This window comes from Lepidochelys kempii, chromosome 1 (genome assembly GCF_965140285.1).
Source record: "Lepidochelys kempii isolate rLepKem1 chromosome 1, rLepKem1.hap1, whole genome shotgun sequence".
In the NCBI taxonomy this organism is placed as follows: Eukaryota; Metazoa; Chordata; order Testudines; family Cheloniidae; genus Lepidochelys; species Lepidochelys kempii.
In genome coordinates, this window is record NC_136380.1 from 32719185 (window position 1) to 32737534 (window position 18350).

General features: G+C 40.7%; 2 protein-coding genes across 6 annotated transcripts in view; one reads left to right on the forward strand and one right to left on the reverse strand.

Annotated features, from left to right (window-relative positions):
• ARHGAP42 (Rho GTPase activating protein 42) overlaps positions 1-18350 on the forward strand; it is a 378098-nt gene that overhangs the window by 331891 nt on the left and 27857 nt on the right. The window contains exon 23 of one of the 5 annotated variants that reach the window (XM_073337938.2): positions 6338-6514. The exons of 2 other annotated variants lie outside the window; for them this stretch is intronic. In XM_073337938.2, coding sequence (XP_073194039.1) covers positions 6338-6477 — 140 coding nt within the window. In that variant the 3' untranslated portion in view covers positions 6478-6514. Of the gene's footprint in view, positions 1-6337; positions 6515-18350 lie in introns of those variants that run through there. 2 more of the 5 variants (XM_073337919.2, XM_073337956.2) reach the window with 2 other exon arrangements.
• Positions 9245-18350, reverse strand: part of PGR (progesterone receptor) — a 54511-nt gene continuing 45405 nt past the window's right edge. Inside the window, exons 7-8 of the mRNA XM_073337968.2 lie at positions 16116-16273; positions 9245-9789 (exon numbers count right to left, since the gene is read on the reverse strand). Of these exons, the coding sequence (XP_073194069.2) occupies positions 9634-9789; positions 16116-16273 (314 nt within the window). The 3' untranslated portion in view covers positions 9245-9633. The remainder of the gene's footprint in view (positions 9790-16115; positions 16274-18350) is intronic.

Below are 18350 nucleotides of genomic sequence, written 5' to 3' on the forward strand. Positions count from 1 at the left end.
GCTGACTCACTCAAGTAGATGATTCATTAAGAAGCAAGGTGGGCACGGCTGGCGGGGGAGAGAGGCTCTAGGCCAGGGGTTGGCAACCTTTGGCACAGGGCACATGAGGGTAATATGCTGGCAGAACGCGAGACATTCTGTTTACATTGACCCGTCTGCTGGCCAATGGGAGCTGCGGGAAGCGGCAGCCAGCACGTCTCTGTGGCCCGCGCCACTTCCCGCAGCTCCCATTGGCCAGGAACGGCGAACTGCGGCCACTGGGAGCTGCGGAGTGCCGTGCCTGCAGACGGTTAATGTAAACAAAGTGTCTCACGGCCCGCCAGTGGATTACTCTGATGGGCAGCATGCCAGAGGCTGCCAACCCCTGCCTTATGGTATAAAGTCAGCCCACAGGAAGGGGTGTGTTTGAACTCTATTAGAGTCTATGTAGAGCAGGTTGGGGGGAAAGTGCCTTCTTACAATGGGCTAGATTGTAATTTGCCAGTCTGCCTTGAGTAAGGGGGTGGCATGTGGCTGCAGCAATGCAGGAGCAGACCAGAGTCATAATTCCTCCCTTATTCCAAGGAGGGAGTAAGTTACTTCATCTCCTTCCATGGAACATTTAACTCCCCACAGCTACTTGGTCTGGAAAGTAGTGGAATGGAGTCAAGGCTCCTCCTCCTGCTGCCCCTTTATGCCCTCTCCCTGTCCATCTCCTCCGTGCAGGGGGGAGAGGGGGAGCGTCATGTATAGGACTGGCCTCTGCTCAACCCACCACTGTTGGAGGAGGGCCAATCAAGGGAGCAAGAGGGAAGTGGGTATTTACTCACTTGTGCAGCCCAGGAAGGGTTGTGACAATTTAGCCCAATGAGACTTTGACAAGCTCTGAAGTGCTGTTGTTTGGAACTGCTCTGCTACTCAAAGAACAAATAGGAGAACTCAAGAGTCCATGGGCAGTGCATGATGAATGATATTCTACAGTTAGTTTCATCTGACCACCTGAAATATTCAGTCCAGATAGCTCATTTGATGAATCCGTTAATTTGCTGTATGGACATAGTGAATCAGCTCAGACAGGAGCTGTAATGTGTAGGAACAGTTACAGAGGATTGCAATAAGAGTATTAAAGAATTGGTGAAAGACAATGGGCCAATAAGTCTTCTTATTGTCTCCAAATTACTGCACTTAAAATACTATAGAAAAATTATATAGAACACTGAGGGTAATTCATTAACATAACCATACTATCCACTTGTCTTCTTTATGATGTCTGTGTACCATGTTTCACACAATGGGGCTCAGATCCCGGGCCTCTAGGCACTCCTGTGGGATAAAATATAACAGAGCAGCTCATTCTATGTTCAGTTTTTCCCCATGTCCAGTTATCAATGCATGAAACTGCAATCCTGATCATTTTGCATTTCATTCCTTCAACTTTTAAATAAATAAATTCTGAGTTGGTAAAAAAATTTCTACAATTCGTCAGTGAGCAGATTTTATTAAAATCACTGCCGGCATGTCGTATCACTGGGTTTGCCCTAAAACCATGAACCCAAATCAGCCAAAATTATGTTTGGCTTCCACTCTACCATTTCTTATGCAAGCTCTGAACCAAAGGAAAACACTGGCTACCATAGTAGGGAATTGATTTCTTCAGTCAGGAAGCTGTGCATATTATCTGCTGTACTGGACCTGACGGGGTCAATCAAGTTGAAATTAGACACCATGGCTGCAGACGGATAGAAGCACTGCTCCACAGTCACAGAAGCTAGTACTTTGGACAAAGAATGATGTTAGTGGTCACAAATTAATGTTCGGTGACCTCACAATACTATATAGCTTCACTTTGCCTCCCAGGTCTGTTGTAATTAGGGTTTTAAACACCTCTAACATTCCCGCAAGTTAAGCACATCTCCAATTTATTGGACATGACACAACATTAGCTAGGCAACAACTTTTACAAAAATACTTGAATGCTATTTCAGACTTACAAATATATAGACATCAGTTCTCTTCACTGGAAAATACAGAAATCTCATACAAGTCTCAAATCAGCGTTTTTATAAAAATAACAGGAACAGAGTGGAAATTTGTGGCCGTCACTTACACTCCTGATTGTTCGATACACAGAAATATTAACACCGGTCCAAATGTTGTTTCAAATAAAATATAAATATTTGGCACTTTGGTATTGTTTTCCACCGAGGATCTCAAAGCCCTTACTAAGTGCTAGTGCATTGAGCCTGCCAACAATCTTGTGAAGGATTATTATCTTCATTTTACAGAAGTGAAAATGAGAAACAATGTTTAAATGGCAAGGAGACCAGGAAGTAAATTGAATATTTCATTACTCCTAGGCCTGTGCTTTAACTACTAGATTGTACTTCTTCTCTTAGCTGTGATTTTCTCTTATTAAGTACAAAGAAATTCAGGCCGTTTCAAATGTAACGTCATCCTATATATACTAGAAACTATTGTAACGTATTCAGAATTTCCTGGATGCTCCATTTTTAAAGGGCCAGATTCTGATAACCTAACCCAGAGTGACTAGTTACTTCATGAACAGTCCAATAGATGTCAATGTATCATGTGCTGTTCGGTCTGAGAAAAGGTATCAGAATGTGGCTCAAAGTACAATTAGAACTGAACAGGAGTGAGTCTCTTTTCCTGTCACTGCAAATCAAGTGTAGCTGTTGAAGTAAAACTGGAGTGAAAGGAAGAGCAGGCTCTATAATTTTTAAGCAGTAAATTGTGAGTTAAGATGGGATTTTAAAAGGAACCTAAGTGTGTGTGTGTGTGTGTCTACACACCTATGTACGTACTGCAGGGGGGTAAGAGTTAGGTATAAAACTCCCATTGAAATTCATAGCCCTAAAGCCTTTTTGCCCCTTAAACAGTATCTTGGAAAATACTATGTTTTACAGGGGGAGATTAATTGAATCTCTCCTTGTTGAATGGTGACATCATGATAGAAGGCAGCTTAACTGTATACTGCTACAGTGTTCCACACACGGAGCTTTTAATCAGGGTGAGAGTTTAAAAGATCCTCATTATGCCCTAATAAATGACATTTTTAAATGTGCTGTCATAGGCAAATTAAAATACACAGTTCTATGAAACAAAATGTTTCTCTGTTTTATTATTAGAAATGTTGCTACTAAGTGGAAAAACACTATAGGCTCTACTCTTTCCCTTAACTAAGTCAATGGCAAAGCTCCCATTGAGTTCAATGGCAAAACGCCAGCTTCAGGTCCCCACCCCCACCACCAATAGTTTTAACGGCAGCAGTATCAAGACTGTAATGTAATAATCATTTTTGTTACCACCTATCTGTCACTGGATCTTCACTTCCCATTTTGAAAGATTAAAGTTGTGATCCCCAATATATGTGAGGTACAGATGAAATCTCATCATATGATTGACAGTGGAATTGAAACATAACATTGCATAAGTAAAATGAATCATGATGGTGAGATCCTGTACCAGGCACTTACTCCTACATATGAAGAGAAGACATCTGACCTGTACCTGATCTAACTTTATCCTTGCTGGCAAAATGAATTGCAATTTAAAACTGTTTGTATTGCAAAAGGGGACCATCTACATCCCAGCATCAAGAATGCGTGTGTGAGAGAGATTTTAAATTAAAAAGTAAATATTTCAATGATGCATGGTTTGTGTTCCTCATCTGTCAGAACAAGTACTGAACGAAATACTATTACTCATAATGAGGGCTTTAGCCTTACCTTTGGATACCCTTAGTAACAGCTGCAATTGAGAACATTTTTAAATAGATTTGTTCCTTTAGATCATCTTAGATTTATGGCTTCTGAAGATTTTTATGAAGCTTTAAAAGCAAACCAAAACAGTGAGATGGCATGTTTTTGAGTTAGAATTGCTCCTGAGAATTAAACACTCAACTGACCATGTTTAGGGAATTTACAATTATAAAACTAACGGCTTTATAAAAACTCACGTCACAAGTATCCTTTTAAAAACTTTAAATCCCAGGTTACTAAATTGTCAACATTTCAAAGTCTTTGGTTTCTAATGAATCAACTATTTTAAATCCAAATATGTCCATATTCACAAATTATCCTGCACACCGGCCCCAATCCTGCAAGGGAATGTGTGAGCATGCCCCTTTGTCTGTTTGGAGCCTCGTTTAATTCAGTGAGGTGCCATGCAGCCATAAGGGTCTTGCCAGGATTAGAGTCATAGCAAATCAGGGTTATGCATGTGCTGTACTGGAGCAGTGGCCTTAATTCTGAGTGGATGGGTCTCTTCTTAGTGTTGTTCTAATGCTTGAAATCTATTACTCTACCTCTTCCTTTTTCTTATATGTAGCTGTCTAAGCACTTTGACAATTCATACTTTGCCTCTGTATGCTACTCACTTCAGCCTACTGAGTCAATAACACTTCAAAATAAACCAGTTCCATTCAAAACAGATTAATCAGACAAACTGCACTGTCATGTAAGTAAGGTTTCAACAATCTTAAAAGAAATATTTCTCTCCTCCCCCTTTTATCTTTGAAGGGGAAAAAAATTAAATTAAAAGCAAACCCTACGGTCAGCACTCAGGTCACTGTGACACAAAGCAGCACAAGCTAGTAAATCTAATAAGGCTGACAATCTAGGCTTGGTCTGCCAGTATATCCACTGGCTTCTGAGCCACGCAAAATTGGGAAGGCTTTGGATATTGGCTCTGCGGCAGCAGGCTGACTTATCCAGAGGAAAGAAAGGTCAGCCTTCTGCCCAAGCGGGAACGAGGAAGAAGAATCACTGTTGTTCAGAGCTGTTATGGTGTATAGAGGAAGGAGAGTTAATGTAAGTGAGTTTCCTGCATTTGCCAGTTCTGGGACTGTTAACTTGTGGGACTCACTCTTTTGCAACACTGGGGAGTAGATGGATCTGGCTCAGCCAAATGGCCAGGGATACGTATTTATGTATGTGTCTGGCACCTATCCCAATTGTATTACCAACAGAGTTTACTTACAATACACATCTACAAGCATAAAGCTTTCAATACACTAATTCAGCACACTAGGACACAGATGTTTACCTGCTGTAAATGGATGCTTGTCCATTTGTTTTCATATACCATTTTACCCCAGCAAAGGATCTGTACCCACAAATCTCCAATTAGTCTAATAATCTCTCTCCCTTCCTTCCTCCCCCCCCCAAAAAAAAAGCTGTCCTGACAGCGCTTACATCTCCAGTGATGCCTTCCTAGGGTCTATAATGGCTCTGCCACCAAACTCACCCCTTTACCCAAAAGCTGTGAATGCACCACCCCACTCACACAGGATATAGGACCTAGCAGAGGGCCTCCTGCCCCCCACTCTCAGCCACGGTTGCTTCCTGGGGCAGTAGGGGATTCACTACTGATAGTATTTGTTTCCTGCCTCTGGTTTATAGCCTCATCTGAGTCATTTCTATGCTTTTAGATTAGGGCACACGAGAGCAACTAAACACGCAAGAGTTCTTAGCAGGTCTTTTGATGCCACAAATCCTCCATCTGGTGCAAGGTTTCCAGATTAATTTCAAGTTGAAAACCATGAAGTTAAGTTGCTGAGCCTTGTCCCACCACCTGCACCATGGATCCTGGCCCAACAAAGTTCTTTTTGGGAGGTAGGGAGGTTATCTGTTTTATCCAGCAGTATTAACTAATCACTGTGGCAGGTTTGTTTCCACAGTTTAAAGCAAGTGACAGAGAAGCCTCAATTAAAGAAGACTCCATTCAGTCTTCTGCTATTTAAAAGTAGAGGCTCAGTTCTTAACTACACTTTTTAGACATGGAACTAGAAAATCTGCTTGCAATACAGCTCCGGGAACAGCTGAATAACAAAAATATCCAAGCTTAAGTTTATGGTGTCAGACCAGCAGGCCTGATCCAAAGCCCATTGAAATAACAACCATTGACTTGAATGGGCTCTCGATAAAGCCCAGATATAGCACACAGACTATACTTTCCTGGGTCATAGTCACTAAGAAAAAATAGGTCAGGTCTATGCGCTGTCTGTTCGGGGTCTTCTTGACCTTCTTGGATGATTCCGAGATAAACAGGTTCAGGTTATATGTAACAGAGAGGGCCAATTGGTGACACTGGGAAGTTGCTTATTTTTGCTCTTCAACACTTTGTTACAGCCTTCCAGTTGCAAACATAACTGCTTCTGGCAGGGCCAAGCAGTTTAAATTTCAAATCAATCATTTGCATAAAATATATATGTTTGTGTATGCGGACGTGCACAGAGAGAGAGAGAGAGAGATGGCTGCACTAAAAAAAGATGAAAAATTGCAGTAATGCTAAAATGACCCTAGAAGGTTATTTTTCATTTGTTTTGTTTTTTTTAAAGATCGGTCTGAAGCAGCAGAGGATAATACTGAACGTCTCAGGAGAAGAAAACATATAGCAGATAGAACAGAAGAACATGCAAATGGATGTGAGAGACTTGGACTTAAACCCACTTTCCCAAATTTGCAGAAAACTAAATAATCATTGGGATTATGGTAGAAAGAGGGAAAGATTTGTGTAATTTGCAGAAAGAATCAGAAATTTCATTGGTACAGTCCCCTCATAAGTGGGCAAGAATTTTAAAATGTATCCTGTCCATGTATGCTATTGCTCTACTGTTTATAGGGTGCCACACTTCACCCATAAGACTCTCCTGTTACTAGACTGCGCTGTAAAATTCAGCACGAGGAGATCCAGAATTGTGAGATCTTGTTTAAATACCATTTACACAATCATTAAACATGACAGTTTTAGAGATATTTGCAACTTGCAGGTCAAAAATGACCTTAATCTTAACCTTAATCTTAATACAATGAAAAAGTTTATATAGACAACTGCAAAGTCTCAGAAAATCCTACAGAAAGCTAAGTTTATTACTGTGCTTGCTGCTGGATTCCTGGACAGGTCTGTAGCTGATCAAGAGCTGCTGCACATTAGATCTGTACACTATGGAAAAACTTGTGTTCTGCTTACTGACACAATACAGTTGGAAGCAAAGACAGATGACAGTCTCAAACTAGGGAATAAAACAGCTTAAGGAATTACATGGGGATCAGGGCAGGAAAAACTGTTTTGTCTATATGTAGATGATGCAGCACTGAATACAGGATTTCCAAAGGGTATGAAGGCCAAATTTAGACAGACTTGTCAGGTGGCTGTACACTGCAAAATATACAACTGTGAACATGCTGTTATGGACACTCTTCTCTGAGATTTAGATCTTAAAATGTTTTTTAATTTGGAAAGCTTCTTTTGGAATTTACTATTTATTCCCAAAAGATGATGGTAGCTTAAGCTCTTGCTGATGATAGCTTTGAGGCAAGTGTGAGCTATTGCGGAGGTACCTGCCATATAAGGTGGGTTGCCACAGCACTGAAGGCAGTGATAAAAATGTTTGTTAAACTAGTACCCACTTGGAACATATTGCAGAAACTCAGTCAGAGATTTGTGTAGCCTGAATTTAGGGGCATTCTTAAGATCATATTCACCATTCCATATTGTAAATTCAAAGGTGGGATGGTTAGGATGATTTTCTGGCATGGCAAGGATGTGTGTTTGAATAGGTTAATGACAGTGAATAGAAATGGAGTACTTGTGGCACCTTAAAGACTAACCAATTTATTTGAGCATAATGAAAGCTTATGCTCAAATAAATTGGTTAGTCTCTAAGGTGCCACAAGTACTCCATTTCTTTTTGAGAATACAGACTAACACGGCTGCTACTCTGAAACCTGACAGTGAATAGTGTATTTAGTGAATGAAAAATCTTGCCATGCTGTTTTCAGGACCCGCAGCAATGGCCGCCTTCCCAGAGAGCTTGCAGAAATGGTATTATTATGCAATGGATTAGTGAGCAAGTGGGGTAAAGCATGTAGCCTGGGTACAAATGTAAATAGTGAATGCAAATACTACTAACAAAAAATCCACCATAATGCAAAACCAAAGAACTCTTGCAGCTTAAACCTATAATTTATTAAAATATAAATGCTATGAAGATCAGAGTTAAAGTCAGGCTGTGGTGGAAAAAAAAATCAAAATCACTTAGCCATAGACCGTCAAAATTTCAAATCCGGTCATTCAGAAAGAAAGTGACATTGTCCCAGCTTATCTAGGAACATTTCTCTGCATCCTGCTTGTTCTCTTTTTGTATCTATTTGGCTAGGGTTTTTTTCATCTTTATTCTCATTTTTACTGTAGCTTGCTCTCATGCACCTCTTGGAGGCCCCAGCCAATCAGCATGCCAACCCCTGGAAAAGGTATTTCTGGGAATTTTGGAGAAATAGGACATGGCTTCCAGGGGCAGATAAAATCACTAATGCTTTTGATGATTTGTAGTCTAATAGTTGGTTTTGCTTCCCCTTGAGCTATTCCTACATTGTTTGAACCTAACTGACTGAAGTGATCACATGAGGCGTTTCATATCCATGTCACAGAAAATATCACAGCAATTCTTCAGTAAAACATTTCACTCCCATTATAAAAGTTATAACATTCTCTTTGATCATATAACGGTACTTTACTTGTACTCACAGCCACATTAGCCTCCTTTACTATTACTCCAGTTATAACAACTTGTCTTTGTAAACCTCAGAAAGGTCCACTGAATGGCATTATAATGAGACTGGTGTGTATCAAAGCTTCAGTAATCATTCTTTCCATTTATTTGATCTCTCTATAATTTGATTTTATTGGGTGTTTGAGTTATCCAGTTGCACATTAAGATCACCAAAGGCTGCAGTCATTAAACATTACTGAATGTTAAAGTAAGATATATTTAAAGCATCTAAAAGATACAGTAGGGGCTATATGGATTAAATTTAAAATCTGTAAGTTTAAAATGAGAGTTAAGTGGTTTAGCTTTACTGATAAGTGTCATACTGTTAAGGAGAAACAGAAATAACAGCAGGATATGTCCGTATATATTCTACTTTATATATTGGTTTCAATGGGAGGAAAACACTGGCATTTCCTTAATCCTTCCCATCTTTGAAGAGAATTGCTTCAGTTTTACTTTGGTATGGACACACACACACACTCTCTCACACAAAATGTTGTTGCCACTATGCTAACTACCTGTGAAGATACCGTACCACTATCAATCTAAACCTGGATACTGTACTTTGAAATGCTACTTCAGAGAGGCAGGTTAGTAAGTAAAAGGGGACATTTCCATAAGTAAATGTGGCTAATATACATTTTAATTTATTCAGACTTTAATATTTATACATATGCACACCCACCCACCCTCCCAATATATTAGAGTAAAAGTTTACTCCATGTCATAGCAGAAGTTTTCAAAGGAATAATATGAAAGAAAAAATGTACAAGGTAACTGTTCTTAGACAACTACAGATTCCGTTTGTTAACTATTGTTCTCGTGAATTCCTAAGGAGCAACCTATTCCGGCGTACAAAACTTTTCTGATGACAAATATCAGTTGTGATTTTAACAGTAAAATAAATCAGGAGCGCACAATATGGACATCAAACTTACACAGTAAGGTGGTAGAACAAATATCCTAAAGTCCTGACACTGCAAAATACTGACCAAAATAAACCGCAAAATCCTGATCAAAATAAACAAACAAACAAACAAAAAAGGCACAAAAATTGTCTCTTCAGTAAGAGAAAAGACATTTCACTTTTTGTGAAAGAGAAGAGGTTTCACCATCCCTGCCAGAATCTTGGGTAGCTGGGCAGCAATCACTTCTGACATCATTTCCGGGAATTCGACACTCAGTGCCCGGGACTGGAGAAATGTGTTCAGACAGAACAGATGGAGTTGTTTCACTATCTGGTTTTCATGAAATACAAACATGTGAGAATTTAGACTACTAATAATACATTTATCTAAACATGCCCGATGATTATTTTAAATATCTCACTCAATCAATGCCATTTTACATATGTCTATCACCATAAAATCATACTGTGCATAGTCTTGCGTTGCAAGCCAAAAGGTCTTTTCACTTCAGCAGTCACGACCATATCTAAATGACCACTTCAGTGTATAAAAAATGGGGTAACACGCTAACCCCACTGTAAAATATCCCCAGCTTCATTCAATGAACAGGACAGACAGTCCTCATTTAATATTTTTTTTACCCTCATTGTGAAAGATGTGGTCCCATGACTTATTCACTGCACACTACTCAACCCTGCTCTGAAAAGAGAATTATTAAATTCCTCGTGAGCTTTTCTATAGTGCTCACCATTATAGTATCTGAATACTTCACTAATGTCAATTTAGCTTCACAAAACCCCTGCAAGGTAAGAATGTGATATTGTTCCCCAGTTTACAGAACTGAGGCACAGAGATTAAGGCCAGAAGTGCCCACTGATTTTGAGTTCCCCTTTTGCGTGACCCAGAACCGGATTTTCCAAATCAACAACGCAGCATTGCAGAGTGCTTCATGTGTTCAATGCACATACTGAACGTCAGTTGCAGCTGTGAGTGCTCAGCACTTCTACAAATCAGATCCCAAGGTATCAAGTTTGGCAGGCAGAAAATGAGGAACACACAATTAGTGACCACCTGTGTAAAGTCTGGCTTAAGCGACTTGCCCAGCATCACAAAGAAACTGTAACAAATGCAGGAACAGACTCCAGTTCTCCAGGACATCATTCAACTGTCTTAATGGTAAAACCACCCTTTCTTTACCTGCAAACCCCTGCCTCTCTCATTGCACACCTTCAAACTACTGCTGTGCGAATAATAGAATTTTTGGTTCTCTGGCATTTCCGATATAATAATTTCAGGTTGAAACGTTTTGTTTAGAGTTTGAGCATTTTGAACGTTTTTAACATAAAATTAAAAACAATTTCTAAATGAAAAGTCATTTCTAATAAAAAAAATCTAAACCTTTCTTTTAAAAAATGCCTAAACAAAATGTTTCTATTTTACTGGATTTTTGTAGGTTCTTTTCAACCAGAATAATTCAGCAAAATCTATTTGAGTTCTATTCTATTCTATTGAGTTCTATTTGAGTTCACGAAAAGTTTTGATGTCAGCAAATCTGCATTTTCACCAAAAAAAGTTTTGAGCTAATGATTTCGCTCAGCTCCACTTCCAACTTCTGCAGCAAATAAGGCAGGCAACAACCTCCTTTCCTACACAATCCTAATTCATTCCAAGAGCAGATCCATCCTGTGCATTGAATGAGGCAGGCATCCTGTGGAAAACATAGAATGTGACCTATAAAAAATATCAAGGGAATTAGTTAGGGAAGTGGACAGAACTGAAGAACTCAAGGATTTGAATGTGGAGGAGGCTTTGAATTACTTTAAGTCAAAGTTGCAGAAGCTGTCTGAAGCCTGCATCTCAAACAAGGGGGAAAAGTTTGTAGGGAATGGTTGAGGATTAAGCTAGATGACCCAGCATCTCAAACAAGTGATTAAGAGAAAGCAGAAAACCTACAAGGAATGGAATACGGGAGGGATCAGCAAGGAAAACTACTTCTTGGAGGTCAGAAAGTGTAAGGATAAAGTGAGAATTGCCAAAAGCCAAGCAGAGTTGGACCTTGCAAAGGAAATTAAAATCAATAGTAAAAGATTCTATAGCCATATAAATAAGAAGTAAATAAGGAAAGAAGTGGGACTACTAAATATTGAGGCTGTGGGGTGGAGATTAAGATTATTTAGGCATGGCCCAACATCTAAACCAGGGATTGGCAACCTTCAGGCATGCGGCCCATCAGGGAAATCCGCTGGCGGGTCGGGCCGGTTTGTTTACCTGCAGCATCCGCAGGTTCGGCTGATTGCAGCTTCCATTGGCTGCGGTTCACCATTCCAGGCCAATGGGGGCTGCGGGAAGTGGCGCAGGTCCACCAGTGGATTTCCCTGATGGGCTGCATGCCAAAGGTTGCCAATCCCCGATCTAAAAAAATACTTTGCTTCAGTTTTTAATGAGGCTAATGAAAAGCCTGGGGTAGTGGCAGGGTGGCTAATGGCAAAGAGGATACGGAGGTAGAAATGACCACATCCGAGGTGGAAGTCGAACTCAAACAGCTTAATGGAACTAAATCGGGGGGAGGGGAGGGGATGTTGCGGATAATCTCCATCCAAGAATATTAAAGGAACTGGCACATGAAATTGCAAACCCAATAGCAAGGATTTTTAATGCTTCTGGAAACTCGGGGGGTCATACCATATGACTAGAAAATTGCTAATATAGTTCCTATTTTTAAGAAACGGGAGGAAAGTGATCCAGGAAACTACAGGCCTGTTAGTTTGATCTCAATTGTATGCAAGGTCTTGGAACAAATTTTGAAAGAGAAAGTAGTTTAGGACACAGAGGTGAATGGAAATTGGGATAAAATACAACATGGTTTTACAAAAGGTAGATCATGCCAGACCAACCTGATTTCCTTCTTTAAATGATAAATTATTTTTTAGATAAAGGAAACCCAGTAGATCTCATCTACCTGGATTTCAGTAAGGCACTTGATACAGTTCCACCTGGGAAATTATTAGTTGCATTGGAGAAGATGGGGATCAATATGAGAACTGAAAGATTTTTCAGGAATTGATTAAAGGGGTGATTACATTGAGTCATACTGAAAGTGAACAGAAAGGCGGGAGGGAGGTTGCAAGTGGAGTTCTTCAGGGATTGGTCTTGGGATCAATTTTTATTTAACTTTTTTATTACTGACCTTGGCATAAAAAGTGAGATTGTGCTAATAATATGTACGGGTGACACACAGTTGGGAGGTATTGCCAATACGGAGGAGGACTCAAATATTATACAAGAAGATCTGGATGACCTTGTAAACTGGAGTAATAGAACTGGGATGAAATTTAGTAGTGCAAAGTGCAAGGTCATGCATGTAGGGACTAACAATAAGAATTTTTGCTATAAACTGGAGATTTATCAGTTGGAAGTGACGAAGGAGGAGAATGACCAATACACCCAGGTCTATCACAGGATGATTATGAGCCATCAATGTGATGCAGCCGTGTAAAAGGCTAATTCAGTCCTAGGATGCATCAGACGAGGTATTTCCAGTAGAGACAGGGAAGTGTTAGTACCATTATACAAGGCACTGGTAAGACCCCATCTGGAATACTGTGTGCAACTTTGGACTCCCTTGCTTAAGAAAGATGAATTCAAACTGGAACAGGTGCAGAGAAGGATTACTACGATGAGCAGAGGAATGGAAAACCTACCTTACAAGAGGAGACTCAAAAAGCTTGGCTAGCTTAGCCTAACCAAAAGAAGGCTGAGGGGAGATATGATTGCTCTCTATGAATACATCAGAGGGATAAATACCAGGGAGGGAGAAGAGTTATTTAAGTTAAGTGCCAATGTGGACACAAGAACAAATGGATATAAACTGGCCACCAATAAGCGTAGGCTCAAAATTAGGTTAAGGTTTCTAACCATCAGAGGAGTGAAGTTCTGGAACAGCTTTCCAAGGGGAGCAGTGGGGACAAAAAACCTAACTGGCTTCAAGACTGAGCTTGATAAGTTTATGGAGGGGACGGTATGATGGGACTGCCTACAATAGCATGTGGCCCGTCAGTGACTGCCAGTAGCAAAAATCCCCAGTGGCTGGAGATGGGACACTAAATGGGAAAGGCTCTGGGTTACTACAGAGAATTCTTTCCCAGCTATCTGTCTAGAAGGTCTTGCCCACATGCTCAGAGTCTAACTGATCACCATAGTTAGGGTCAAGAAGGAATTTTCTCCCAGGTCAGATTGGCAGAGACCCTGTGGGTTTTTCACCTTCTGAAGCATGGGACATGTGTCGCTTACAGCTTTAAACTATTGTAAATGGTGAATTATCTGTAACTTGAAGTCTTTAAACCATGACTTGAGGGCTTCAGTAATTCAGCCAGAGGCTAGGGGTCTATTTCAGGAGTGGGTGAGGTTCGGTGGCCTGCAATGTGCGGGAGGTCAGACTAGATGATCATGATGGTCCCTTCTGACCTTAAAATCGATGAATCTATGAGCCTATGTGCATAATAGCACAGGCAACTGTAATTCTGATATTTCCTAACTTTTGCATGCTTGACTTTCTGAGCTTAATAAAGTTCGTTTAATGTGTTTTTTGTGTGTGTAATTTCCTAGGTTTTAAAAACAGCAATTGAAAATACAGAAACTCCATCCTGGGGCATCACATTAACACCAACATGGTTCATTTTTCATGGTTGGAATGTTTAGATCCACAGCACAGACCTCTGCCACTTGAGCTAAGTGACAGCAGTAATAGGTTGTTATCCTATATGTGATCCAGCACGAGGCTCTCCATTCCAGGCTCGCAAGGGGAGCGTACTCTAGTGGGTACCGGCTTTTCTGCCACTTTCCATAAGCTTTGCCATTGCTTCTCCGTCCCCTCCAGCCTGTCTGAATCCCAGTCTCCCACTCCTCCCCGTCTCTCCCTTTCCTCATACTCAGTCCCAGCGTTCTTGCCCAGTCAGCCTCAGGTCTCCCTCTTGGCTGCTCATCTGATCTGTCTGTCCCCTTCCCCTCCACTGGTTCCCAGTCTCAATCTTCCTCCCCAGGCTCCTCATTCAATCTCAGTCATTCCAATCACCCTCTCCCTGGCTCTTTATCCCAGTCTCTTTGCCAAGCCACTCCCAGTTCTCCCCCCTGAAACTCCTTGTCAACTGTTTCCCCTGCCCCCAGACTTCTATCCCCCTTCCACTGCAGCTAGTCCCCATCTCCTTGTCCTGCCAATTCCAACAGTCTCCCAGTTCCTCGGATTACAGTTGCCCCCCATCATTCAACTGTTTCCCACTCCCCGATGTCCCTCTTGTTTCCCTCACTGGCTCCCACTCCCAGCCTCCTTGCTTCTCCCAACCTCAGTCTCCTTGTCCAACTAGTCCCAGCCTCCCACTGCACCCTTCCCTTTCTCAGTCCCAGCCTGCCCTCTCCCTGGAGACTCCCAAGGAGCTTGAGAGGTGGAGACTGGAGCTGAAGGCTGCCAGGGGAGGAAGAAGAAAACTGTGACGAAGAGTTGGGTTTGGAGGAAGACTGGGAGCTGGGGGTAGGAAATGTGGGTCAGGATGGGAACTGGTTTGGACAAGGAGCTGGGGTTGGGACTAAAAGAGGTAATGAGACTGGGAACAAGGAACTACAAGGTAGGGAAAATTGGGAATGACTGGGAAAGCAGATGGGGACTGGGGACTTTCTGGGTGAGGAGAGTGGGACTGGCAGCTAGGAGAGGGGAAGAGACAGGACTGGAACAGGGAGAGGTTGGAGGAGAAGAAGGGGTGAAACTTGGGGGAAATGGGCAGAAGAATCTGTAACCACTAGACACACTCCCCTCCAGAGACTGGACGGGAACCCAAGATTCCCGAGTCTCATCATTTCTCTGCTGTCAGCAAATATCTGTGAAACCCACTGGCAACATGTGTGTGTCCCATCCTCCTTTAGTGTTGGTCCACAGAGAATGACAACCTACTAATGCTTTTAGTTAGTCACTTTGCTCAAGTGGCAGAGGTCTCTGAAGTGGGTATAAAAATTCCAACGCTACTGATGAACCACATTGATGTCAATAATATCACAACAGAATTTCTGTTTTCTTTTCATTTGGCTTTTTAAAAACTTAGGAAATTACACACAAAAATCCATGTTAAAAGAACATTGTTAAGGTTGCAAAGTCAAAGACTGAAAAATTAGAAAATAGAATAATTAAGGCAGAGGTCCTGTAGAAAAAATTGTATGTGATCATGTAATTAAAGACTGCATTGTAATAAATATGCACAATGAGGCCAAATTAAGGTTGCTCTCACAAGCAACCTTAATTCTGGCATTTCCTATTGTTTGAGTATGCCTTTGAAACCTTTATAATATTCTTTTTATGGGTTTTTTTTGGTCTGTAATGTATAGAAATACACGTACCACAGCTCTGAACTAATTTTAAGAGAAATATAAAAAATGAACTGGCATTTTAAATATGTTTCCCATACAATTAAATCCTCTATAAATAAAAATGTGAACATCTGGTTAATTTTGCATTGATTTTTGCCCTGACGATGTGGCCAGCTTTGCCTGGACACCACAAACATCCCAATATATGTATATATTTTTTAAATTGACTTTAAGGAATGGTTCTTGTTTCTGGCATAAACCTGTGGCCTCTAAACCGCCCCCTCCCCCCCGAGAAACAAACTTACATCATGCATGGAGTCCATAAGTTTTGTAAGCTGATAGAAACGTTGTGAGCTGGCCACAACTCCTTTCTGCCGCAAACCAATTGCCTTGACCAATTCTCGAATATAACTTGCTCTCATCTCATCAAACTGGCTTTGACTTCTCAGACCTTCCAAAGGAACTAAAGAGAAAAGAATAATCTTGATTGTTGCACTATATTATGAAGACAACAACGGAGGAAGAATTTATACGGTATATATACTGTAATGTTTGTTTAATTATTTTATCTTGGACTATAGACTTTTTCCTGTCAGTCAGTGAAGTGCAGAAATGGTGATCTGACACAGGCAGGTGGATACATAAGTCAGAATCAGTCACTTACGTTGATTTCTGGTATCCTGGCATTGGGCCACTGATATGGAAAATCTGCCAGAGGTGGTGGTAAAAGTGATGCAAAATGACTGAAATCCTCCCTCTGCAATAAAGTCATTTGTGACTAGAGAGGCAGGGGCATGGACAGGGCAACAAGGAGATGCACTGATTAGCATATCCCCGGAGATGTCTCAGGAAGGTGTAATACAAAAGCATTATTCAGTATTTTGCAGGAGACAACTATGCAAAATAAAAAAAGAGCAAACATTCCCCATAGGGCAACGGTTTAAATCTTTCCATCTTCCTAACATTCAATGAAAATTATAAGCCAAAACATCAGCTATTTCTGAATTTCAGAAGTACAGGTTTTGAAAGATCTGTTGCATTTAGGCATGTTTTCTTTGACTGTAAACAAGTATATATCATGATTTCATCCTGGAAAGAGAATAGAGAGTTGAATATTATAAAAAAGAGGCCAAATTCATCCCTGATGCAACTCCATTAAAGCAACTGGAGTTACACTAGGGATGAATTTTGCCCAATGGTTAACTCTAGCTGAATGTTTGTTTCTTAGATTACTATTTTTCAAATCATTTTAAGATTCATATCGTCTAAATTTAATCTTTGATGTTTACATCTTAATGGTGTGACTGGAATGTGGTGGAGGACAGCTCACACTTTTGTGAGAGATGGCTCAGATGACCCAACAGGTCTTTTCCATCTCTTACTTGTATGCTGCCTTTGTTTAGCTAGACAGACTTTTCAGCAAAACTGTGTTAACAGGGCAGAAGCAGACTGGAAACCAATATACTCTGTTCAACAGGGGGGGAAAAAGCTTTCTAAAAATGGAAATTTAGCTTTTTTGCAGAAAAATGCTGAATATAAAGTTGTAGAAAGACAACCATATAGAGGCTGTCATTTTCACTCCTGCAACTGTTTCCGGCAATACTAATGTAGACTGGCCTCTGGATTCTAAACATCTATTAAACATATACAGTATTCTGTTGCTGAGGAAAGGCCTTTTAAGAAAAGTCTACACTTATGCAAACACTAGTCAAGTTGAACACAGATGTCACAAGCAACAGTACATGAGGGAATAAGCCTTCAATTAATATTTTTCTTGGCACTTGGAGGAACCAAGCAAATACTACAGGAGTCTATCTTGTCACCCCTATGGTTCAGTGTCGGTCCCAGGCTCCTGGAGAGCCAAGTCTCAAAAATACTTTCCGTAAGAGTTCTGAAAATAGTTTTTGTCCTACGTTAGCAGCTAAATCATTTTCAGCACTGGATCAGGGAATTCATTACTGACAAATGAGGTCAGCAACAGATTGCTTTCTTAGTATAGATAGGCAGAGAACTTCACCCAGATGCTCACCTACCTGGAAAGTGGAAGACCAATGAGCAAACTGGAACCTGGAAAGGTGCTTTGTAGCTGGGATCAGATTAGAGGTGGTGGGCCAAATTTAGTTCTGAACAGACAGCTGAAGTCAGTGGAGCTGCCCGGTCTTACACCTGGGGTAAATTTGCCCATCTTTGTCCAGGAATAATTTGAATAATCATTAATATTAGTAATCTGACAAGGTATGAAAGCCATGTCCATTCTCCCCTGCTCCAAAGAGCAAAACATTGACTTCACAGGAGCAGGACGTGGCCCCTATGTCAACAAACCTGACACTGTATGAAAGGATTTTTTCTTTGTATTTGTCATTTAGTGATACATTTTGCAGCTTTGCACGGGGCTTTATCTGTGTGTTGTCACTGAAGTCAATCAGACTTGCATGGCTGAAACCCTGCACAATTGCTCTGAAAATGTCCAGCTTAATGTGGCTATCTGTCAAATTGTATTCAACATGTATCTCATTGATTTTATTCTGTGCACAACAAAA